General features: G+C 39.7%; 1 protein-coding gene across 7 annotated transcripts in view; it reads right to left on the bottom strand.

Moving 5' to 3' along the window:
• The window catches only part of TAF1 (TATA-box binding protein associated factor 1), a 98,950-nt gene that overhangs the window by 65,675 nt on the left and 6,433 nt on the right, over positions 1 to 26,842 (bottom strand). For all 7 annotated transcript variants that reach the window (XM_079911730.1, XM_079911729.1, XM_079911728.1 and 4 more), the window contains exons 6-18: positions 26,258 to 26,476; positions 25,648 to 25,866; positions 25,086 to 25,293; positions 17,781 to 17,957; positions 17,287 to 17,414; positions 17,086 to 17,193; positions 16,796 to 16,969; positions 16,175 to 16,348; positions 15,841 to 15,945; positions 13,863 to 14,063; positions 13,552 to 13,693; positions 13,003 to 13,133; positions 12,272 to 12,352 (exon numbers count right to left, since the gene is read on the bottom strand). In XM_079911730.1, the coding sequence (XP_079767856.1) occupies positions 12,272 to 12,352; positions 13,003 to 13,133; positions 13,552 to 13,693; positions 13,863 to 14,063; positions 15,841 to 15,945; positions 16,175 to 16,348; positions 16,796 to 16,969; positions 17,086 to 17,193; positions 17,287 to 17,414; positions 17,781 to 17,957; positions 25,086 to 25,293; positions 25,648 to 25,866; positions 26,258 to 26,476 (2,067 nt within the window). The remainder of the gene's footprint in view (positions 1 to 12,271; positions 12,353 to 13,002; positions 13,134 to 13,551; positions 13,694 to 13,862; positions 14,064 to 15,840; positions 15,946 to 16,174; positions 16,349 to 16,795; positions 16,970 to 17,085; positions 17,194 to 17,286; positions 17,415 to 17,780; positions 17,958 to 25,085; positions 25,294 to 25,647; positions 25,867 to 26,257; positions 26,477 to 26,842) is intronic.

Here is a 26,842-nt window from a genome sequence, read left to right as displayed (position 1 = left end):
ATTTATGGAATACCTACCACATGTCAAGCACTACTTTCTCAAGGACCTCATATTAGTGAGGGAGAGACAAATAAACCAACGAATTCAATACTGCATGATCAGTGCCATGATAGGAAAGTAAAAAGTGCTATATGTACACAAAGAAGGAAAGGATGGTGATCCAATCTGAATGAAGAGTGGGAGTGAGGGCCAGAGTTGGGGAAAGCTTCCAGGAGAATATAACTTGTAGATGAAGGTCAGATGACAGAGGAGTGGAGAGAAAACATTCTAGGCAGAAGGAGGAGCAGTTGCAAAATCCCAGAAGACAGCAGAAAGAAATTAAGGGAACTGAATGAACTTCAGTATGTTTGGAGCTTAGAGTATAAGATGGGCAGTGAAGAGATATGGGAACATATGTATATATATAACTGATTCATTTTATTGTGAAGCTGAAACTAACATACCATTGTAAAGCAATTATACTCCAATAAAGATGTTTAAAAAAAAAAAAAAAAAAAGATGGGCAGTGACAGATGAGAGGAGGTGAGAGTTGTATTACAGTACAAGACCAAAATCATGTAAAGCCTTATGAATCATGTTAAGGATTTCTTCCTAAAAGAAATGAGGACCCAAAGGAAGTCTTTGGGCAAGAGAGTGATATGACCAAATTTTTGTTTTAAAAGATAATTTAATTTTTTGATAAATGGTACTAGAATAACTGGACATTCATATGCAAAGAAAAATGAACCTTAGGGCTTCCCTGGTGGCGCAGTGGTTGAAAGTCTGCCTGCCAATGCAGGGGACATGGGTTCGTGCTCCGGTCTGGGAAGATCCCACATGCTGCGGAGCAGCTAGGCCCGTGAGCCATGGCTGCTGGGCCTGCGCGTCTGGAGCCTGTGCTCCGCAACGGGAGAGGCCACAACAGTGAGAGGCCTGTGTACCACAAAAAAAAAAAAAAAAAAAGAATCTTAATCTACACCTTACACCCTAAACAAAAATTAACTCAAAATGGATCTAACCATAAGATCTAAAACAATAAAACCTTTAGGAGAAAATATAAGAAAAAAATTTTGCAACCCTGAGTTAGATTAAAATATCTTACATATAACACCAAAACCACAAGCAACAAAGGAGAAGATTTACAAGTTAGACTTCAGCTCTTCATAAGACACTGCTAAGACAATTAAAACACAAGCCTCAGACTGGGAGAAAAATCTTTGTAAATCACATACCTGATAAGGAACTCGGACCTAGAATACATAAAGAACTCTCAAAACTTTAGAAGAAAACAAACAACTAATTAAAAATAAAAATGGGCAAAAGAGATACAGACCCTCAACCAAAGAAGATAACTGGATGATAAATAAGCACATAGAAAGATGCTCAACATCTTTAGCTATCAGGGAAATGCAAATTAAAACTGCAATGACAGACCACTTCACACCCACTATAGGAGGGCAATAATAATAAGAGTAATAATAATAAATAGAAAATAACAAGTGTTGATAAGGATGTTGGAAAACTGGAACCCTCATACACTGCTAGTAGGAATGTAGATGGTGCAGCCACTGTGGAAAAGTCTGGCAGTTCCTCCAAAGGTAAAACAGAGTTACCACACAACCCAGCAATTTCACTTCTAGGTATTTACCCCCCCACCAAAAAAATGTATGTCCATATAAAGATTTATACATGGATATTTAAAGCAGCTTTATTCATAATAGCGAAAAACTGGGAACAACCAAAATGCCCTTTGACAGATGATTAAACAAACTGTGGTACATCCATACTGTAGTATGCTACGCAGCAATAAAAGGAACAAACTATTAATACACACAACCACCTGGATGAATCTCAACATCATTAGAGTGAAGAACACAGACAAGAAAAAATTTATACTTTCAACAAATGGTGTTGGGAAAATAGAACACCCACGTACAAAATAACGAAGGTGGACCTTTACTTTACGCCATATACAAAAATTAACTCAAAATGGGACAAACACTGAAATGTAAGAACTAACAATGTAAAACTCTTAGAAGAAAAGACGGGGAAAAGCTTCCCGACACTGGATTTGGCAATGATCTCCTGGATATGGAACCAAAAGCACAAGTGACAAAAGTAAAATTAGGTAAACTGGACTACATCAAAATTTAAAATTTCTCAGCAACAAAGGACACAACCGAGTGAAAGGCAACCTATGGAATGGGAGAAAATATTTGCATAACATATATCTGAAAAGAGGTTAACACCCAGAATATATAAACTCCTGCAACTCAACCGCAAAAAGCAAACAACACAATTCAAAAATGGGCAAAAGGGGCTTCCCTGGTGGCGCAGTGGTTGAGAGTCCGCCTGCTGATGCAGCGGACATGGGTTTGTGCCCCAAACCGGGAAGATCCCACATGCCGCAGAGCGGCTAGGCCCGTGAGCCATGGTCGCTGAGCCTGCACGTCCAGAGCCTGTGCTCCGCAACAGGGAGAGGCCACAACAGTGAGAGGCCCTCGTACCGCCAAAAAAACAAACAAACAAAAAATGGGCAAAGGGCTTGAACAGACATTTCTCAAAATAAGGCATACAAACGGCCAACAAGCACATGAAAAGACACTAATCATCAACGAAATGCAAATCAAAACCACACTAAGATACCACCTCACACCCACTGACATAGCTACTTATCAAAAAAACAATAAATAAATGCTGATGAAAAAGTGGAGATGTTGGAACTCTTATACACCATTGATAGGAATGTAAAACAGTGCAGATGCTTTGAAAAACATTATGGAGGTTCCTGAAACAACTACTGATAAAAATAGAATTACCATATGATCCAACAATTCCATTTCTGGGTATATATGCAAAAGAATTGAAAGTAAGGTCTTGAAGAGATACCTGCACACCCATGTTCATAGTAGCACTATTCACAACAGCTAAGAGGTGGAAACAATGCAAATGTCCATCAATGGATGAATGGATAACCAAAATTAATATTCCATGGTATATGTGTGTGTGTGTGTATATATATATCACAGAATATTATTCAGCCTTAAAAAGGAAGGAAGGGCTTCCCTGGTGGCACAGTGGTTAAGAATCTGCCTGCCAATGCAGGGGACACGGGTTCGAGCCCTGGTCCAGGAAGATCCCACATGCCATGGAGCAACTAAGCCCGTGCACCACAACTACTGAGCCTGCGCTCTAGAGCCCATGCGCCACAACTACTGAAGCCCGCGCACCTAGATCCTGTGCTCTGCAACAAAAGAAGCCACTGCAATGAGAAGCCCGCTCTCCGCAACAAAGAGTAGCCCCCGCTCGCCGCAACTAGAGAAAGCCCGCGTGCAGCAACAAAGACCCAACACAGCCAAAGATAATAAAAAACAAAACAAAAACTCTAAAAAAAAAAAAAAGGAAGGAAATTCTGACACATGCTACAACCTGAATGAACCTTGAGAATATTATCCCAGATGAAATAAATCAGTGATATAAATAAAAACAAATACTGGAGCAGAGAAGAAGATGGTGTAAGAGTAAGACACCGAGATCACCTTCCTCCCCACAGATACACCAGAAATACATCTACACGTGGAGCAACTCCTACAGAACACCTACTGAATGCTGGCAGAAGACCTCAGACCTCCCAAAAGGCAAGAAACTCCCCACGTACCTGGGTAGGGCAAAAGAAAAAAGAAAAAACAGAGACAAAAGAATAGGGACGGAACCTGCACCAGTGGGAGAGAGCTGTGAAGGAGGAAAGGTTTCCACACACTAGGAAGCCCCTTCGCGGGCGGAGACTGCAGGTGGCGGGTGGCGGAGGGGGGAGCTTCGGAGCCGTGGAGGAGAGCACAGCAACAGGGGTGTGAAGGGCAAAGCGGGGAGATTCCCGCACAGAGGATCGGTGCTGACAGGCACTCAGCAGCCCCAGAGGCTTCTCTGCTCACCCTCCGGGGTGGGCGGGGCTGCGAGCTGAGGCTCGGGCTTTGGCCAGAGACCAGGGGGAGGACTGGGGTTGGCCGCGTGAACACAGCCTGAAGGGGTTAGTGCACCACAGCTAGCCGGGAGGGAGTCCAGGAAAAGGTCTAGGCAAGAGACTTTTTCTTCCCTCTTTGTTTCCCGGTGTGCGAGGAGAGGGGTTTAAGAGCGCTGCTTAAAGGAACTCCAAAGACGGGCACGAGCCGCGGGTAAAAACACGAACCCCACAGACGGGTGGGAGATGCTAAGGCTGCTGCTGCTGCCACCAAGGGGCCTGTGTACGAGCACAGGTCACTATCCACACCCCTCTTCCGGGGAGCCTGTGCAGCCCGCCACTGCCAGGTTCCCGGGATCCAGGGACAACTTCCCCGGGAGAACGCATGGCGGGCCTCAGGCTGGTGCAAGGTCACGCCGGCCTCTGCCACTGCAGGCTCGCCCCACATTCCACGCCCCTCCCTCCCCCCCCCCCCCGGCCTGAGTGAGCCAGAGCCCCCGAATCAGCAGCTCCTTTAACCCCGTCCTGTCTGAGCAAAAAACAGACGCCCTCCAGTGACCTACATGTAGAGGCGGGGCCAAATCCAAAGCTGAGCCCCTGGGAGCTGTGAGAACAAGGAAGAGAAAGGGAAATCTCTCCCGGCAGCCTCAGAAGCAGCAGATTAAAGCTCCACAATCAACTTGATGTACCCTGCATCTGTGGAATACATGAATAGACAACAAATCATCCCAAATTGAGGAGGTGGACTTCGAGAGCAAGATTTATGATTTTTTTCCCCTTTTCTCTTTTTGTGAGTGTGTATGTGTATGCTTCTGTGTGAGAATTTATCTGTATAGCTTTGCTTCCACCACTTGTCCTAGGGTTCTATCCATCCTTTTTTTAAAATTTTTCTTAATTCATTTTAATAACTTTATTATACCTTACCTTCTTTCTTTCTTTCGTTCGTTCTTTCCTTCCTTCCTTCCTTCCTTTAGACAACGAATCATCCCAAATCGAGAAGGTGGACCTTGAGAGCAAGATTTATGATTTTTTCCCCTTTTTCTCTTTTTGTGAGTGTGTATGTGTATGTTTCCGTGTGAGAATTTATCTGTATAGCTTTGCTCCCACCACTTGTCCTAGGGTTCTATCCGTCCGTTTTTTAAAATTTTTTTCCTTAATAATTAATTTTAATAACTTTATTATACCTTACCTTCTTTCTTTCTTTCGTTCGTTCTTACCTTCCTTCCTTCCTTCCCTCCTTTAGACAACAAATCATCCCATATCGAGGAGGTGGACCTTGAGAGCAAGATTTATGATTTTTTCCCTTTTCTCTTTTTGTGAGTGTGTATGTGTATGTTTCCGTGTGAGAATTTACCTGTATAGCTTTGTTTCCACCACTTGTCCTAGGGTTCTATCCGTCCGTTTTTAAAAATTTTTTTCCTTAATAATTAATTTTAATAACTTTATTATACCTTACCTTCTTTCTTTCTTTTGTTCGTTCTTACCTTCCTTCCTTCCTTCCTTCCCTCCTTTAGACAACAAATCATCCCATATCGAGGAGGTGGACCTTGAGAGCAAGATTTATGATTTTTTCCCCTTTTTCTCTTTTTGTGAGTGTGTATGTGTATGCTTCTCTGTGAGAATTTATCTGTATAGCTTTGCTTCCACCACTTGTCCTAAGGTTCTATCCATCCGTTTTTTTTTAAGTTTTTTTTCTTAATAATTAACTTTAATAACTTTATTATACCTTACCTTCTTTTTTTCGTTCGTTCTTTCCTTCCTTCCTTCCTTCCTTCCCTCCTTTAGACAACGAATCATCCCAAATCGAGGAGGTGGACCTTGAGAGCAAGATTTATGATTTTTTTACCCTTCACCTCTTTTTGGGAGGGTGTATGTGTATGCTTCTGTGTAAGATTTTGCCTGTATACCTTTGCTTCCACCATTTGTCCTAAGGTTCTATCTCTCCCTTTTTTTCCCCTAAATAATTATTTTCTAATTTAGTAACTTTATTATACTTTATTTTATTTTACTGTACCTTCTTTCTTTTTTCCTTCCTTCCCTCCTTCCTTCCGTCCTTCCTCCCTCCTTCCTTTCTTTCCCTCTTTCCTTTCTTTCTTCCTTCCTTCTCTCCCTCCCTCCCTCCCTTCCTCCTTCCTTTCTTTCTTCCTACCTCTACTAATTCTCTCTCTACTCTTTCTCCCTTTTACTCTGAGCCGTATGGGTGAAAGGCTCTTGGTGCTGCAGCCAGGAGTCAGTGCTGTGCCTCTCAGGTGGGAGAGCCAACTTCACGACACTGGTCAACAAGAGACCTCCCAGCTCCACATAATATCAAACAGTGAAAATCTCCCAGAGATCTCCATCTCAACACCAGCACCCAGCTTCACTCAACGACCAGCAAGCTACAGTGCTGGACAACCTATGCCAAATAACTAGCAAAACAGGAACACAACCCCACCCATTAGCAGAGAGGCTACCTAAAATCATAATAAGTCCACAGACACCCCAAAACACACCACCAGACGTGGACCTGCCCACTAGAGAGACAAGATCCAGCCTCATCCACCAGAACACAGGCACTAGTCCCCTCCACCAGGAAGCCTACACAACCCACTGGAGACAGTCATCAAATACAACGGGAACTACGAACCTGCAGCCTGCAAAAAGGAGACCCCAAACACAGTAAGATAAGCAAAATGAGAAGACAGAAAAACACACAGCAGATGAGGGAGCAAGATAAAAACCCACGAGACCTAACAAATGAATAGGAAATAGGCAGTCTACCTGAAAAAGAATTCAGAATAATGATATTAGAGATGATCCAAAATCTTGGAAATAGAATGGACAAAATGCAAGAAACATTTAACAAGGACCTAGAAGAACTAAAGATGAAACAAACAATGATGAACAACACAATAAATGAAATGAAAAATACTCTAGATGGGATCAATAGCAGAATAACTGAGGCAGAAGAACGGATAAGTGACCTGGAAGATAAAATAGTGGAAATAACTACTGCAGAGCAGAATAAAGAAAAAAGAATGAAAAGAACTGAGGACAGTCTCAGAGACTTCTAGGACAACATTAAACGCACCAACATTCGAATTATAGGGGTCTCAGAAGAAGAAGAGAAAAAGAAGGGGACTGAGAAAATATTTGAAGAGATTATAGTTGAAAACTTCCCTAACATGGGAAAGGAAATAGTCCAGGAAGCACAGACAGTCCCATACAGGATAAATCCAAGGAGAAATACACCAAGACACATATCAATCAAATTGTCAAAAATTAAATACAAAGAAAGCATATTAGGAGCAGCAAGAGAAAAACAACAAATAACACACAAGGGAAACTCTGCAAGCCAGAAGGGAGTGACAGGACATACTGAAAGTGATGAAGGAGAAAAATCTGCAACCAAGATTACTCTACCCAGCAAGGATCTCATTCAGATTTGATGGAGAAATTAAAACCTTTACAGACAAGCAAAAGCTGAGAGAGTTCACCACCAAACCAGCTTTACAACAAATGCTAAAGGAACTTCTCTAGGCAAGAAACACAAGAGAAGGAAAAGACCTATAATAACGAACCCAAAACAATTTAGAAAATGGGAATAGGAACATACATATCGATAATTACCTTAAATGTAAATGGACTAAATGCTCCACCAAAAGACACAGATTGGCTGAATGGATACAAAAACAAGACCCATATATATGCTGTCTATAAGAGACCCACTTCAGACCTAGAGACACATACAGACTGAAAGTAAGGGGATGGAAAAAGATATTCCACGCAAATGGAAACCAAAAGAAAGCTGGAGTAGCAATTCTCAGATCAGACAAAATAGACTTTAAAATAAAGACTATTAGAAGAGACAAAGAAAGACACTACATAATGATCAAGGAATCAATCCAAGAAAAAGATATAACAATTGTAAATATTTATGCACCCAACATAGGAGCACCTCAATACATAAGGCAAATACTAACAGCCAGAAAAGGGGAAATTGACAGTAACACATTCATAGTAGGGGACTTTAACACCCCACTTTCACCAATGGACAGATCATCCAAAATGAAAATAAATAAGGAAACACAAGTTTAAATGATACATTAAACAAGATGGACTTAATTGATATTTATAGGACACTCCATCCAAAAACAACAGAATACACATTTTTCTCAAGTGCTCATGGAACATTCTCCAGGATAGATCATATCTTGGGTCACAAATCAAGCCTTGGTAAATTTAAGAAAACTGAAATTGTATCAAGTATCTTTTCCGACCACAACGCCACGAAACTAGATATCAATTACAGGAAAAGATCTGTAAAAAATACAAACACATGGAGGCTAAACAATACACTACTTTATAACGAAGTGATCACTGAAGAAATCAAAGAGGAAATAAAAAAATACCTAGAAACAAATGACAATGGAGACACAATGACCCCAAACCTATGGGATGCAGCAAAATCAGTTCTAAGAGGGAAGTTTATAGCAATACAAGCCCACCTTAAGAAACAGGAAACATCTCAAATAAACAACCTAACCTTGCACCTCAAGCAATTAGAGAAAGAAGAACAAAAATACCCCAAAGTTAGCAGAAGGAAAGAAATCATAAAAATCAGATCAGAAATAAATGAAAAAGAAATGAAGGAAACGATAGCAAAGATCAATAAAACTAAAAGCTGGTTCTTTGAGAAGATAAACAAAATAGATAAACCATTACCCAGACTCATCAAGAAAAAAAGGGAGAAGACTCAAATCAATAGAATTAGAAATGAAAAAGAAGTAACAACTGACACTGCAGAAACAAAGAAGATTATGAGAGATTACTACAAGCAACTCTATGCCAATAAAATGGACAACCTGGAAGAAATGGACAAATTCTTAGAAATGCACAACCTGCCAAGACTGAATCAGGAAGAAATAGAAAATATGAACAGACCAATCACAAGCACTGAAATTGAAACTGTGATTAAAAATCTTCCAACAAACAAAAGCCCAGGACCAGATGGCTTCACAGGCGAATTCTTTCAAACATTTGGAGAAGAGCTAACACCTATCCTTCTCAAACTCTTCCAACATATAGCAGAGGGAGGAACACCCCCAAACTCATTTTACGAGACCACCATCACCCTGACACCAAAACCAAACAAGGATGTCACAAAGAAAGAAAACTACAGGCCAATATCACTGATGAACATAGATGCAAAAATCCTCAACAAAATACTAGCAAACAATCCAACAGCACATTAAAAGGATCATACACCATGATCAAGTGGGGTTTATTCCAGGAAAGCAAGGATTCTTCAATATACGCAAATCTATCAATGTGATAAACCATATTAACAAATTGAAGGAGAAAACCACATGATCATCTCAATACATGCAGAGAAAGCTTTTGACAAAATTCAACACCCATTTCTGATAAAAACCCTGCAGAAAAGTAGGCACAGAGGGAACATTCCTCAACATAATAAAGGCCATATATGACAAGCCCACAGCCAACATCGTCCTCAGTGGTGAAAAACTGAAAGCATTTCCACTAAGATCAGGAACAAGATAAGGTTGCCCACTCTCACCACTCTTATTCAACATAGTTTTGGAAGTTTTAGCCACAGCAATCAGAGAAGAAAAGGAAATAAAAGGAATCCAAATCGGAAAAGAAGTAAAGCTGTCACTGTTTGCAGATGACACGATACTATACATAGAGAATCCTAAAGATGCTTCCAGAAAACTACTAGGGCTAATCAATGAATTTGGTAAAGTAGGAGCATACAAAATCAATGCACAGAAATCTCTTGCATTCCTATACACTAATGATGAAAAATCTGAAAGTGAAATCAAGAAAACACTCCCATTTACCACTGCAACAAAAAGAATAAAATATCTAGGACTAAACCTACCTAAGGAGACAAAACACCTGTATGCAGAAAATTATAAGACACTGATGAAAGAAATTAAAGATGATACAAATAGATGGAGAGATATACCATGTTCTTGGATTGGAAGAATCAACATTGTGAAAATGACTCTACTACCCAAAGCAATCTATAGATTCAATGCAACCCCTATCGAAGTATCACTGGCATTTTTCACAGAACTAGAACAAAAAATTTCACAGTTTGTATGGAAACACAAAAGACCCCGAATAGCCAAAGCAATCTTGGGAACGAAAAACGGCGCTGGAGGAATCAGGCTCCCTGACTTCACACTATGCTACAAAGCTACAGTAATCAAGACAGTATGGTACTGGCACAGAAACAGAGAGATAGATCAATGGAACAGGATAGAAAGCCCAGAGATAAACCCATGCACATATGGTCACCTTATCTTTGATAAAGGAGGCAGGGATGTACAGTGGAGAAAGGACAGCCTCTTCAATAAGTGGTGCTGGGAAAACTGGACAGGTACATGTAAAAGTATGAGATTAGACCAATCCCTAACAACATACACAAAAATAAGCTCAAAATGGATTAAAGACCTAAATGTAAGGCCAGAAACTATCAAACTCTTAGAGGAAAACATAGGCAGAACACTCTGTGACATAAATCGAAGCAAGATCCTTTTGGACCCACCTCCTAGAGAAAGGGAAATAAAAACAAAAATAAACAAATGGGACCTAATGAAACTTCAAGGCTTTTGCACAGCAAAGGAAACCATAAACAAGAGCAAAAGACAACCCTCAGAATGGGAGAAAATATTTGCAAATGAAGCAACTGACAACGGATTAATTTCCAAAATTTACAAGCAGCTCATGCAGCTCAATAACAAAAAAATAACCCAATCCAAAAATGGGCAGAAGACCTAAAGAGACATTTCTCCAAAGATAGAGACTGCCAACAAACACATGAAAGAATGCTCAACATCATTAATCATTAGAGAAATGCAAATCAAAACTACAATGAGATATCATCTCACACCAGTCAGAATGGCCATCATCAAAAAATCTAGAAACAATAAATGCTGGAAAGGGTGTGGACAAAAGGGAACACTCTTGCACTGCTGGTGGGATTGTGAATTGATTCAGCCACTATGGAGAACAGTATGGAGGTTCCTTAAAAAACTACAAATAGAACTACCATATGACCCAGCAATCCCACTACTGGGCATATACCCTGAGAATACCAAAGTTCATAAAGAGTCATGTACGAAAATGTTCATTGCAGCTCTATGTACAATAGCCTGGAGATGGAAACAACCTAAGTGCCCATCATCAGATGAATGGATAAAGAAGATGTGGCACATAAATACCACGGAATATTACTCAGCCATAAAAAGAAACAAAATTAAGCTATTTGTAGTGAGGTAGCTAGACCTAGAGTCTGTCATACAGAGTGAAGTAAGTCAGAAAAAGAAAGACAAATCCCGTATGCTAACACATATATATGGAATTTAAGAAAAAAAATGTCACAAAGAACCTAGGGGTAAGACAGGAATAAAGACACAGACCTACTGGAGAACGGACTTGAGGATATGGGTAGGGGGAAGGGTGAGCCGTGACAGGGCGAGAGAGAGGCATGGACATACATACACTAACAAATGTAAGGTAGATAGCTGGTGGGAAGCAGCCGCATGGCACAGGGATATCGGTTAGGTGCTTTGTGACCGCCTGGAGGGGTAGGATAGGGAGGGTGTGAGGGAGGAGATATGGGAACATATGTATGTGTATAGCTGATTCACTTTGTTATAAAGCAGAAACTAGCACACCATTGTAAAGCAATTATACCCCAATAAAGATGTTAAAAAAAAAAACCCAAATACTGTAAGGTGAAGCACCTAAAGTAGTAAAATTCATAGGGACAGAAAGTAAAATGGTGGTTGCCAGGGGCTGAGGGAGGGAAAAACGGTGAATTACTGTTTAATGGGTAATAGTTTGTTTTACAAGATGAAAAGCGTTCTGGAGATTGGCTGTATAACAATGTGAATGTAGTTAACACTACTGAATACACACTTAAAGGTTAAGATGGTAAATTTTGTGTTACATGTATTTTACCACAATAAAAAAAAAGAGTACATGTAACTGTACGATTCCATTTACCTAAAATTCTAAAAAGTGTAAACTCATCTATAGTGACAGGAAGCACATCAGTGGTTGTCAAGGAGGGACAGGGACGGTAGAGAGAAGGGAGGAGAATGGAGAAAGGGATTTCAAAGAGGCACGAAGAAACTTGTGGGGGTGACAGATACACTCGTTATCTTGTCACGACAATTTCACAGGTATAAACATACAACGAAATGTACCAAATAGTACACTTTAAATATGTGCCGTTTATTGTATGTCAATCATCTCAATAAAGCTGTTTTTTTTAAAAAAAGGATAAATGGGATGTACCAATGAAGATTAAAGCCGTACCTCATCATCAATCTTCATCTGGAAATCTTCCTCATTTTCCTCTTCTGGAGCAAAAAAGGACTTCTCACCATAGCCAGCATCCTGGAAGAGGACAAATCCATGCATAAGACAAAGCACAAGTTTCACTGAATACCAAGTACAGAACACCAAAAGCCCATTTTGCATAGAGAATGGATTCTGTAAAGTCTTAGGCGTACCTATCACCATTCTACATCCTTAGGCTAATACATGTGGATAGTTAAGGCCCATTAGGAAGCGGAATAGAGATGCTTATTAACTCAATGGGACAGAGTTGTGCTATCTCACCCCAGCTAGACCTTTCCTATTTTGGCCTGATAAGGACATTATGCTTCTCTAAGCCACATGTCCAGCACCATCATCATCTCTGCCCACCTGGAAGGCTATAGAAAACAACTAAGAAGTACTTTTCCTGCTAACACACCTGTCTCACAAAGAACAGAGATTAAAACCACCACCCAAATGAATGAGCAACCATTTTCAAAGCAAAACAATATGCCCTAAGTCTCTCACTAGGCCTTCCCACTGGTATGTAGCTACAATGCAGTTTACCCAGAACTGATGTACACAGAGTATATCATACAGTTTGACTTTATAAATAGTTGGTAATAATCTAGTAACCATCATTTGTAAGCCAGTGAGAAAAGTCTTCACCCTCATCTCTCTGAAAAAAACCCATAGGCACAAGTAGTGCCTAAGAGGAAGGTGTTCACCTTCAGCCGCTGCTCTGCTGCTATCATGCTATAATAAGCGCAGCACTGCTCTGGAGACACCATAGCCCTGATCTCCTCCTCAGTTGGTAAACGAAAATCAGACTTCAGCACCCACCAGTTTGAGTCCATGCCTAGAAAAGATAGAGAAAATGAGACCATTCTGAATTCCAAAGGCCCTTTCATTGACAGCAACAGGGATAGCGAAACAAGACTGAACTAGGCAATGTCCCAGAAGGTATCAGGCCTAGCCACAGTTAGCCTGACTGTCCGGCAAAGAAAAGCCCTGCTGCTAGGTTTCCTATATCTCATGTAAGACATCCAATAATCACACTGAATTTCCTGACAGGCAAGATTAAATAGCAAAAAAAAAAAAAAAAAAAATTAAATAGTAATCAGAGTCTCCATAATTAGAAGATTTGCTACCTCCTTTTGATGACTTTATTATTTTTTTCTACTTTATTAACTGTATGTTTATCCTTTTAACTGGAAGCCGTAATTCCTTTCTTGGAGAGAGGCAGAGAGGACATATAATCAGTCACAATTGATGACCTGTGCGTTTGAAGTCAGCGCAGAGCTTTAGCCTCTTCCGGATGCTGCTTTCTGAATGGGAAGGAAAGGCTTTTTTTATATCTTCCATTCGGATCCGCCGTGGCCGATCTTTACTCTTCCAGAACAGGCGGTAAATAAACACCTGCCCAACAAACCGAATTTTTTTTATTTGGCAAAGTAAGGATAAAAGTCCTCCCCAGGGCCCCTTCCCCTGCTAATGCCCTATGTGTTTTGATCTTTCCTGGTGTGCCCCCAAGTCCACATATCCTTTTATGTACACCCAGAGCCCCTCCCTATCCTCTCATTCTTACCTGGAGAAAGTCTCGAATATGTGTATTGGCCCTTTTGGAGTTGGGCCCAGGAACTTCAAACAAGGGGCACTGCTGTCCAACCACAAAAATATCCACTAATTCCCGAATATAGTAACCTTGTCTTGTGCGAATGATAAGGAAGTCACTTTCTGGCATCTTATGAAGATAAATTGGAGCACGAAAAAGATTGTTCTCAAATGCCTAACAAAAACAAAAACACAAAAGTTATATACAGAGAAACCCTGGAAATTTAGTAAACTAATGAGAAAGGAAAATCAAGCTTGTTTGCTCTCTATCCCCATTATGCCATCTAAGGTCTATCGAATAACGTAAACAAATTATAACATGGAGTATCAAATGGGATTAGACAGATAATTTTTTACCCACTGGCTACCTTTAAGAGTCAGTAGTAGGGAAACTACAGGATTTGGATTCAGATGACACTGGCTCTGCTACTCACTGTATGATGTCAGATAAATTACTTAATAGCTATGAGCTTAATTTTCCTCATCTCCAAAATGGAGATATTTAAAACGCCTATACCTCACACGATTGCTATAAAGATTACATATGAAAATCACTTTATAAACTAACAAGTACCATACTATTACCCTAGACCTAGCATAGCCCTTGACATAATATGTGAGATCAAAACATTTGTTAAGTAAATTAATAAAAAACAAAACAACAAAAACAACTGATGAATTAGAAAGTGTGCTAGAAAAGACAGACTAAACATGCAGGACAGAAACATTTGAGCTTGTTTAAGCAGCAGCCAGATGAGGATCAACTATCACAAGAAGCTGTGATTCTAAGGAAAGACTTTTCAAAAAAATCAGAAAAGTAGAAAGAGGGAGGATCTTCAATAGATAGGTGTGGAAAGAAAATTCTAAATGTGAAAAAGAGTTACAGGGGAAGGTAAAAAAGGATCTCTCTGAGAGACTACAAAAGTAGCCACATAAGAAGGGGATGGACTGGTAGAAAATCTCAATAGAAAGTTACAGGGGTAGGAACTCCAGGAACAGTATGAAGGTGATACTCAAAATATGGTGGGAAATGGATTACAGATGTAGAGGATAAAAAAAAAATGTGCTTATTAGATGCTTTAAGAGAATAAGCAATAGAAACAATGGAATAAAGTAGGTACAAGAGCAGGTAAAATGGTTAAGATTGCCAAGAGAAATGAAGTGGGGCGGGAGTGGGGGGGAAACAAGGTAGAAGAGTGCTAAAGATTTCCTCACATCATTTGTGGACCTCTGTACATTGCCTTAACAAAACATGTAAAAGCTAGGTTACCAAAGGGCATCTCTATACCCATCAGAACAAAGAGGGGAAAAAACCATTTCACTACAGCTGGGGACTGTAAGTAGCACAGTTCAGGGTGGTTCAATACTCAAAATGACCATGACTAATATAATCAAAACATACCCATCTTACACATACAAATTAAACATTCATAAATTAACTATCGTAAATATTTTTTAAGATTTTTTTTAAAATGTGGACCATTTTTAAAGGCTTTATTGAATTTGTTACAATATTGCGTCTGTTTTATGTTTTGGTTTTTTGGCCCCAAGGCATGTGGGATCTTAGCTCCCCAACCAGGTATTGAACCTGCACCCCCTGCATTGGAAGGTGAAGTCTTAACCACTGGACCACCAGGGAAGTCCCTATAGTAAATTATTAATCCCAGGTTGATTTCCCTATGCCACCCAGATGTTTCTAGACTTCTTACCACTAGGTATTTTCAAAAAACTATTTCAAATTTAACTTACTGAATAACATAATAAGGAGCCAGTTTCAATAAAAAGATGCAAAAAATTTTTGTATTATAATCATTTTTAGTTTATATTGCTCTTTCCCATACTTGATGTATAAACAGTATCTCAATCAACTAGAATTGGTCCTTTCTGGGCTGACTAGCTCCTCATCTGTCAATTTCCTTAGGAAAGAGTTACAACAGGAAGTAATTCCTCACCTGCAGTAATTGTCCAGGATGGAGTGAGCCTAGAAAAGGAGATGTATGGCAGTAAACAGTTTCTCCATATTTACAATCTGGGGCTCCGGGATCTTTTCCAGGTTTCTACAAGGAATGCAGCAGACCCAGTTACTATCCCAGAATATAATCAATAAGCCTACACAAAATATTCCATGAGCACAGCATTCTACTAATAGTACTACCTGCAAAATGGATATCATTCCTTTCTCCCAATAAATTTCTAGTATAAAATAAGAAAATACACGTTCACATATGATCACTGGATATTTAACTACAACTATACTAACAACAAAGATTTTCTGAGCAGACTCACCCGCTTATAGTAGTTTTTAATCTTGGTTGCCATGCCAACCTGCATCATTAATGGTCCATTTTCCTCACTATATTCTGCAAGAATAAGATCTCCATCTTTGCCTGTGAGGTCCTGAGGTGTGCGCATGAAAAACATCTCTCCACCACCTGAAGCTTGCCTCTCTTGTTCTCTCATCTGCCGAGAACAAAGACAATACAGTACAGCTACTGACAGGACAATAATTACAGAGTGATGTTGTTCATTGAGACATCAAAAACTCTTACCTGCCTTTTTTTTCCAATTTCATTGCAAAAATTTTCAAACATAAAGTCAAAACTATGAACACCTATTATCCCACCACTTAGATGTAACTTTATATTTTGCCATATTTGTTTTACCTGTAACTCTCTCTCAATAGATTTTGCTTAACCGTTTTTCAAAGTTGCAGTTATCGTGGCACTTCACCGCATTTTCATACATCTCCCAAGAATAAGGACATTCTCCTAAATAACCACAGTAACATTCTATCACATCTAAGAAAATAAATAATATCCTAGTATCATCTAATATCCAGTCCATCTCCCCCATTTGTACTCCAATGTCTTTTATAGCTGTTTTTTTCTAACCAAGATTCAATCATACCTTAGCCTTCTTTTTGATGTGCTTTAGCAAGGGCTGGACTGAGTGGGGACCTGGCTGAGATAGTGCCCCAAAAGAGTACTTCTTTAGAGGTGGGCGATGGAACTGCCGTAGTTTAATGGGCCCCATGTGGGTGGGAAAGAAGGGCTGCCGCAATTCCACAGCAGGAATTGAGTGCTAAGACAGAAATATAAGGGTTCAAATTAAACTCCAGCCTAGGCAAGATTTACCCATATCCTCCATCATAAAAAAGCAGTGGTTCCCATTCACCACAGAAAAAATGCTACTTTTACCTGGATAATATTTCCTCCAAAGGTGCCTCGAAGACCCTGTTGCTTAGGGTAGTAATATTCATCATTGGAGAGATTCCATGGATCTTTCACTTCTGGCTGAGACATGTTCTAATGATAGATCATCAAACCTTAGTGAGACTATCCTTCTCCATTACCTTTCTTTGTTCTTCTAAACACCAAACCCCTTTTCCCTTCACAGACCTGCTGTGGTTCCTCCTTGATGACTCCTGTTTTCCCTAACAGAATTCGACTCTTCTTCAGAGATGATTCCTTCTTACTCTCCTTGGAGGGGGAGTTAGAAGTAGCCTCTTCCTTTTCATCTGGAATTTCTGAGGAAACAAAAGTCACCCTGGAGTTGTTATCCCTTAAGATTCACCTTTCCTAATGACACCTTTGCAATTCCTAACCAGATTTCTCATCCTTCTCCAGACCACTTCTAGTCCATAATCAACTCCAACCAAACTACACTCCTGACATCTCCAAGGTACTACTTTCCAACATTCCCATCTTATAAGTTTTCCCTAAACAATACACAAATACTAGAAACTGACAGCCACAACTTTGCTCTCTCAAACTGCTATCAAGAAGCTTCTAGTCTTGACCTTCCCAACCCTTCTGATTTGCTCCTGCCCCCGACATTAGCAGAGCAAGCTGTCAATTATGGAGGAGAAACACTGACCCAGCCAGTACCATACCCAAAATGAGGTTCTCATCATTGGGATCAAGTGTCAAAACAGGAGGCTCCAAGAGCCGGGGCATGGCCTGAGCATCCCAAATGATATTGTCCTCCCAGCGTCCATATACTAGCTCCTCATTGTCAATGGGAAAAATGGAGTACCAAGGTTTGTCATCATCCAGGGTTGCTGCAAAACCTAGTCAAAACACGAGAAAACAATAACAAACAAAACATTTATGCCCCCTTCAATTCTAGCAAAGGGAAAAGGAGCAAATGCTAGTAGTTACTCATGTGGCTACTGAAAAGGAACCTAGTGGATACAGTGTATTTTAAAAAATGTTGCAGACAAAAATGCTCACTGCAATGTTTTTTTATAATAGTCAAAATTTAAACAGCTAAGTGTTTAGTAATGGACTGATTAAATAAATTATGGTAATAAATGATATGGTAAAATACGCTAACAATAAATGTAGTAAAATGTTATATTTAAAATACAATAATTATTGGTAAATTATGAAAACATCCAAGTATGACTGCTATGTAACTAATAAAGTGTTTAGATAGAAGGAAGGAAAGAGGTTCAGCTCCAGGTCAGCCGGCAGTCGCATCCTTCCCATGACCTCCACCCACAGCGGGGCACAGGCCTGAATAAGGAACTGGGCATGCTCTGCAGAGATTCGCGGCCTCTGAGGGCAGCAAGAAGCAGAGGTGCAAATGCTGGTGAAGGAGACGGGAGGTGTATACGTGTCTGTGCTCTGGAACCTCACAAAGTTCGGCTTCCACACTCTTCCTCTGATTCCTCTTCCCGAATACCTTCTAAAGGTTCTTGCCGTGTGGATGAAAGGCTCTTGGTGCTGCAGCCAGGAGTCAGTGCTGTGCCTCTGAGGTGGGAGAGCCAACTTCAGGACACTGGTCCACAAGAGACCTCCCAGCTCCACATAATATCAAATGGCGAAAATCTCCCAGAGATCTCCATCTCAACACCAGCACCCAGTTTCACTCAACGACCAGCAAGCTACAGTGCTGGACATCCTATATCAAACAACTAGCAAGAAAGGAACACAACCCCATCCATTAGCAGAGAGGCTGCCTAAAATCACAATAAATCCACAGACACACCAAAACACACCACCAGACTTGGATCTGCCCACCAGAGAGACAAGATCCAGCCTTATCCACCAGAACACAGGCACTAGTCCCCTCCACCAGGAAGCCTACACAACCCACTGAACCAACCTTAGCCACTGGGGACAGACACCAAAAACAACGGGAACTACGTACCAGCAGCCTGCAAAAAGGAGACCCCAAACACAGTAAGATAAGCAAAATGAGAAGACAGAAAAACACACAGCAGATGAAGGAGCAAGATAAAAACCCACAAGACCTAACAAATGAAGAGGAAATCGGCAGTCTACCCGAAAAAGAATTCAGAATAATGATATTAAAGATGATCCAAAATCTTGGAAATAGAATGGACAAAATGCAAGAAAACATTTAACAAGGACCTAGAAGAACTAAAGATGAAACAAACAACAATGAACAACACAATAAATGAAATGAAAAATACTCTAGATGGGATCAATAGCAGAATGACTGAGGCAGAAGAACGGATAAGTGACCTGGAAGATAAAACAGTGGAAATAACTACTGCAGAGCAGAATAAAGAAAAAAGAATGAAAAGAACTGAGGACAGTCTCAGAGACTTCTAGGACAACATTAAACGCACCAACATTCGAATTATAGGGGTTCCAGAAGAAGAAGAGGAAAAGAAAGGGACTGAGAAAATATTTGAAGAGATTATAGTTGAAAACTTCCCTAACATGGGAAAGGAAATAGTTAATCAAGTCCAGGAAGCACAGAGTCCCATACAAGATAAATCCAAGGAGAAATACACCAAGACACATATTAATCAAACTGTCAAAAATTAAATACAAAGAAAACATATTAAAAGCAGCAAGGGAAAAACAACAAATAACACACAAGGGAATCCCCAAATGGTTAACAGCTGGTCTTTCAGCAGAAACTCTGCAAGCCAGAAGGGAGTGGCAGGACATATTTAAAGTGATGAAGGAGAAAAACCTGCAACCAAGATTACTCTACCCAGCAAGGATCTCATTCAGATTTGATGGAGAAATAAACCTTTACAGACAAGCAAAAGCTGAGAGAGTTCAGCACCACCAAACCAGCTTTACAACAAATGCTAAAGGAACTTCTCTAGGCAACAAACACAAGAGAAGGAAAAGACCTACAACAACGAACCCAAAATAATTCAGAAAAAGGGAATAGGGACATACATATCGATACTTACCTTAAATGTAAATGGACTAAATGCTCCCACCAAAAGACACAGATTGGCTGAATGGATACAAAAACAAGACCCATATATATGCTGTCTATAAGAGACCCACTTCAGACCTAGAGACACATACAGACTGAAAGTAAGGAGATAGAAAAAGATATTTCATGCAATTGGAAACCAAAAGAAAGCTGGAGTAGCAATTCTCGTATCAGACAAAATAGACTTTAAAATAAAGACTATTAGAAGAGACAAAGAAAGACACTACATAATGATCAAGGGATCGGTCCAAGAAGAAGATGTAACAATTGTAAATATTTATGCACCCAACATAGGAGCACCTCAATACATAAGGCAAACACTAACAGCCAGAAAAGGGGAAATTGACAGTAACACATTCATAGCCCCACTTTCACCAATGGACAGATCATGCAAAATGAATATAAATAAGGAAACACAAGCTTTAAATGATATATTAAACAAGATGGATTTAATTGATATTTATAGGACACTCCATCCAAAAACAACAGAATACACATTTTTCTCAAGTGCTCATGGAACATTCTCCAGGATAGATCATATCTTGGGTCACAAATCAAGCCTTGGTAAATTTAAGAAAATTAAAATTGCATCAAGTATCTTTTCCGACCACAACGCTATGAGACTAGATATCAATTACAGAAAAAGATCTGTAAAAAATACAAACACATGGAGGCTAAATACACTACTTTATAACGAAGTGATCACTGAAGAAATCAAAGAGGAAATAAAAAATACCTAGAAACAAATGACAATAGAGACACGACGACCCCAAACCTATGGGATGCAGCAAAAGCAGTTCTAAGAGGGAAGTTTATAGCAATACAAGCCCACCTTAAGAAACAGGAAACATCTCAAATAAACAACCTAACCTTGCACCTCAAGCAATTAGAGAATGAAGAACAAAAATACCCCAAAGTTAGCAGAAGGAAAGAAATCATAAAAATCAGATCAGAAATAAATGAAAAAGAAATGAAGGAAACGATAGCAAAGATCAATAAAACTACAAGCTGGTTCTTTGAGAAGATAAACAAAATTGATGAACCATTAGCCAGACTCATCAAGAAAAAAAGGGAGAAGACTCAAATCAATAGAATTAGAAATGAAAAAGGAGAAGTAACAACTGACACTGCAGAAACAAAACAGATTATGAGAGATTACTACAAGCAACTCTATGCCAATAAAATGGACAACCTGGAAGAAATGGACAAATTCTTAGAAATGCACAACCTGCCAAGACTGAATCAGGAAGAAACAGAAAATATGAACAGACCAATCACAAGCACTGAAATTGAAACTGTGATTAAAAATCTTCCAACAAACAAAAGCCCAGGACCAGATGGCTTCACAGGCGAATTCTATCAAACATTTAGAGAAGAGCTAACACCTATCCTTCTCAAACTCTTCCAAAATATAGCAGAGGGAGGAACATTCCCAAACTCATTCTACGAGGCCACCATCACCCTGATACCGAAACCAGACAAGGATGTCACAAAGAAAGAAAACTACAGGCCAATATTACTGATGAACATAGATGCAAGAACCCTCAACAAAATACTAGCAAACAGAATCCAACAGCACATTAAAAGGATCATACGCCATGATCAAGTGGGGTTTATTCCAGGAATGCAAGGATTCTTCAATATATGGCAATCAATCAACGTGATACACCATATTAACAAACTGGAGGAGAAAAACCATATGATCATCTCAATAGATGCAGAGAAAGCTTTTGACAAAATTCAACACCCATTTATGATAAAAACCCTGCAGAAAAGTAGGCATAGAGGGAGCTTCCCTCAACATAATAAAGGCCATATATGACAAACCCACAGCCAACATCGTCCTCAATGGTGAAAAACTGAAAGCATTTCCACTAAGATCAGGAACAAGACAAGGTTGCCCACTCTCACCACTCTTATTCAACATAGTCTTGGAAGTTTTAGCCACAGCAATCAGAGAAGAAAAGGAAATAAAAGGAATCCAAATCGGAAAAGAAGAAGTAAAGCTGTCACCGTGTGCAGATGACATGATACTATACATAGAGAATCCTAAAGATGCTACCAGAAAACTACTAGAGCTAATCAACAAATTTGGTAAAGTAGCAGGATACAAAATTAATGCACAGAAATCTCTGGCATTCCTATACACTAATGATGAAAAATCTGAAAGTGAAATCAAGAAAACACTCCCATTTATCACTGCAACAAAAAGAATAAAATACCTAGGAATAAACCTACCTAAGGAGACAAAAGACCTGTATGCAGAAAATTATAAGACACTGATGAAAGAAATTAAAGAGGATAGAAACAGATGGAGAGATATACCATGTTCTTGGATTGGAAGAATCAACATTGTGAAAATGACTCTACTACCCAAAGCAATCTACAGATTCAATGCAATCCCTATCAAACTACCACTGGCATTTTTCACAGAACTAGAACAAAAAATTTCAGAATTTGTATGGAAACACAAAAGACCCCAAATAGCCAAAGCAATCTTGAGAAAGAAAAACAGAGCTGGAGGAATCAGACTCCCTGACTTCAGACTATACTACAAAGCTACAGTTATCAAGGCAGTATGGTACCGGCACAAAAACAGAAAGATAGATCAATGGAACAGGATAGAAAGCCCAGAGACATACCCACGCACATATGGTCACCTTATCTTTGATAAAGGAGGCAGGAATGTACAGTGGAGAAAGGACAGCCTCTTCAATAAGTGGTGCTGGGAAAACTGGACAGGTACATGTAAAAGTATGAGATGAGATCACTCCCTAACTCCATACACAAAAATAAGGTCAAAATGGATTAAAGACATAACATAAGGCCAGAAACTATCAAAGTCTTAGAGGAAAATACAGGCAGGACACTCTTGTGACATAAATCACAGCAAGATCCTTTTGACCCACCTCCTAGAGTAATGGAAATAAAAACAAAAATAAACAAATGGGATCTAATTAAACTTCAAAGCTTCTGCACAGCAAAGGATACCATAAACAAGACCAAAAGACAACCCTCAGAATGGGAGAAAATATTTGCAAATGAAGCAACTGACAAAGGATTAATCTCCAAAATTTATAAGCAGCTCATGCAGCTCAATAACAAAAAACCAAACAACCCAACCCAAAAATGGGCAGAAGACCTAAAGAGACATTTCTCCAAAGAAGATATACAGACTGCCAACAAACACATGAAAGAATGCTCAACATCATTAATCATTAGAGAAATGCAAATCAAAACTACAATGAGATATCATCTCACACCAGTCAGAATGGCCATCATCAAAAAATCTAGAAACAATAAATGCTGGAGAGGGTGTGGATGAAAGGGAACCCTCTCGTACTGTTGGTGGGAATGTAAACTGATACAGCCACTATGGAGAACAGTATGGATGTTCCTTAAAAATACTAAAAATAGATCTACCGTACGACCCTGCAATCTCACTACTGGGCATATACCCTGAGAAAACCATAATTCAAAGAGTCATGTACCAAAATGTTCATTGCAGCTCTATTTACAATAGCCCGGAGATGGAAACAACCTAAGTGTCCATCATTGGATGAATGGATAAAGAAGACGTGGCACATATATACAATGGAATATTACTCAGCCATAAAAAGAAACGAAATTGAGCTATTTGTAATGAGGTGGATAGACCTAGCATCTGTCATACAGAGTGAAATAAGTCAGAAAGAGAGAGACAAATACCGTATGCTAACACATATATATGGAATTTAGGGGAAAAAATGTCATGAAGAACCTAGGGGTAATACAGGAATAAAGAGACAGACCTACTAGAGAATGGAATTGAGGATATGGCGATGGGGAAGGGTAAGCTGTGACAAAGCGAGAAAGAGGCATGGACATATATACACTACCGAACGTAAGGTAGATAGCTAGTGGGAAGCAGCCGCATAGCACAGGGAGATCAGCTTGGTGCTTCGTGACCACCTGGAGGGGTGGGATAGGGAGGGTGGGAGGGAGGGAGACGCAAGAGGGATGAGATATGGGAACATATGTGTATATATAACTGATTCATTTTGTTGGAAAGCAGAAACTAACACACCATTGTAAAGCAATTATACTCCAATAAAGATGTTAAGGAAAAAAAAGGGAAGGAAAAAGAAAAAAAACTATTTCTTAGATTTAAAAGACGTTTTTGGTTTTCCTCTGAATTATAAAAGCAATCCAGATTAACTCAAGAAAATCTGGAAAATACACAAAAGGTATAAAGAAAACTGCGAAGCTGTTTGTGATCTTACAAACTATAAGGAACCACTGTAAATCCCATAGTATATTCCCTTTTAGTAAACTTTCTGTTTATACAGTGTGTTTTTCTTTTTCACTTATGCAAACAGGTTATCAAATATGCCACTTCATATCTGGGTTTTTTTTTCCATTTAAAATGAATTTCCCATGTCATTAAACATTTTTATGAAGAGCTTTAAATGACGTAAAATAATATTACATTATGTGAAAAGCACAACATGTAAAATTGAATGAGCTCAGCTACATACACACACAAGACAGAAAACTGAAAGAAAAATACACCAAAATGTTAAAGCTGATAGTCTCTAGATGGTAGGATTACCAGTGATTTTTGACACTGTACTGTATCTTCACAGTTTTCTACATTAAGCATAGCATACCTTTTTTGAGTGTCCACGTGTATTTAAGAAGGAAAAAAGCAAATTGTAGAACGATAAAGATAAAGGGCCTTTGGAAACAAAAGTAGACTATAAAGATAAAAGCATTGTTACAGTTCAGAAAGATCTTTAACTTCAAAGTAGTTTTCACATTTTTCTAATGAGAAATCAGAGTCCAACCTAGTTCATTAACAGTGTAAAAAAAACATTACAGACTAGAATCAGGGCTCAGATCCAAAACATTTCACTGTCCCTCAGCAGCCAAGATGACAGCTAAGCCTACTTAAGATGACTGAGATGAAGGACAGTTTGTGCTGGACTCAGCGGGCATAGATGCACACCTTGTTGAACATTGTAAGCCATGGCATTCCTAGTCATGCTGGAAGGAAGCCAGCCTGCCAAGCTTGCACGCTGTGGTTTTGTCCCTTTGTGTTTGACATCCTCGCCATCCCAGATGATATCATCCTCCCAATGCAGCTGTGTCACCATCAGGAAGTTTTCATCAGCCAGAAGATCAGTGCCACTGCTTTCCTCAAGTTTCCTGAAGTCCTACACAAGTAGGAGAGGAACAACAAATCCCTGAATGGTCACTTGTCAGAGTTCCCACTCCAAATGCCACAACAGATACATCAAGTGTGGTCCCTGACTTGAGAGAAGAACCTGATAACAAAGGGGTATCTTGCCTCCTCCCACTCCTAGTCTGGCACAGCACTCATCTCACAAACAGAATCCTTGCAGTGGGGCCAAGTTGCTAGGGTGATATACCACACGAAACAAAAGGCTTGGACACCTCAATCTCCCACCAAGGAAACCCTACCCAGTGTCTCCCCAGTTGAAAAGTAAAGGAAAACTGATAGGGCTCTGGGCACAGTGATTCCTTTCTTACATACCAGTGTTACTTACCTCCATCATTCTACATTTCATCACAGGTTCAAGTTCCATCTTTCTCAGTTTGAAGCCATAGTCAAACCCACTGCCATCTTCAGGAACACCCAGCATATCATACCACAGTCTAGCAGGACCATAACGCCACTCAGCCACTCTTGGCTTGGTGTCTGTCACTTTATCTGTATCTCCAGTTGACTGGGAAAACTTGGACTCCACAGGAGCCATCATTGTGATCTGTAACAGAATAAAGTAGAAGGGGAGGAAGATATCCTGATCCCAGATGCTCTAAGGCTACAGGGAGTTAAGAGGCAGGAGGGGAACTTAGAGGAGCCGTAAGGATGATTCTTGAACAGGACTGGAGTTCGAATGTAAACAATGGAGGTATATCATGGCATACTCTATCATTCAACTTTCCTACTCATCAGTGTATCACCATCTGCCTGTCCCCAACACTTTTCTATTACAACAGGGAAGGGACAGCCACTGGGATTGAAATCATGATTACTTAATGATAATCAGCACAGGACACTACCTGCTAAGGTATCATTTTCAATTTAGACATAAGCTAGGGAGAACTCATTTGTTCCCCTCTTAGGTCTTAATTCCAGATCTCTACTTTGCCTACTTCATCATCAGAGAGACACTGCTCTGGAGGTGGTGGTGGAGCGTAGTCGTAGTTCCACAAAGATTTCTGGTTGACTTCTGATTCTACTGAGCACTCCACCTCCTGGATCTGCTCTTCCTGTATTAGTTCACGGTGCTTCTTCTTCCTCTTTCTCCGAGCACTCCGCCAAACAGATGGGACATTCTTCCCTGGTCCAAAAAGACGTAGGAAGCGTAACACCTAGAACACAAAACGTGCTTCTATGTCAGAGACTCAATGTCAGATAGGAAAACAGTAGCTCTGAGTCTGGAAACTCCCTTGAGGATTCTACTCAACTGTGAGGGAGGGATCAAGAAATGCTGAACTCAGATTTATAACATCTGCCAAGAAAGTAAAGTGTTCATTAATAATTTGGATTAGTTCTTTTTAAACAGAAAGGACAATTTCTAATGAGAACTATATAAATCACATGTACTATCCATGCACAAAACTTAAAAAAAGGAAACCTTTAGATTCTACCCATTCCATATTCAATATCTTAACAACACAACTCAGTATCTACAAGAGGGCAGTAGTTTGCAATGTGGACATTCTCCATAGAAAGTA

Source organism: Stenella coeruleoalba (assembly GCF_951394435.1).
Source record: "Stenella coeruleoalba genome assembly, chromosome: X".
Classification (NCBI taxonomy): domain Eukaryota; kingdom Metazoa; phylum Chordata; class Mammalia; order Artiodactyla; family Delphinidae; genus Stenella; species Stenella coeruleoalba.
Note: the sequence above shows the minus strand (reverse complement) of the source record. Positions and strands in the feature narration are given on the sequence as shown.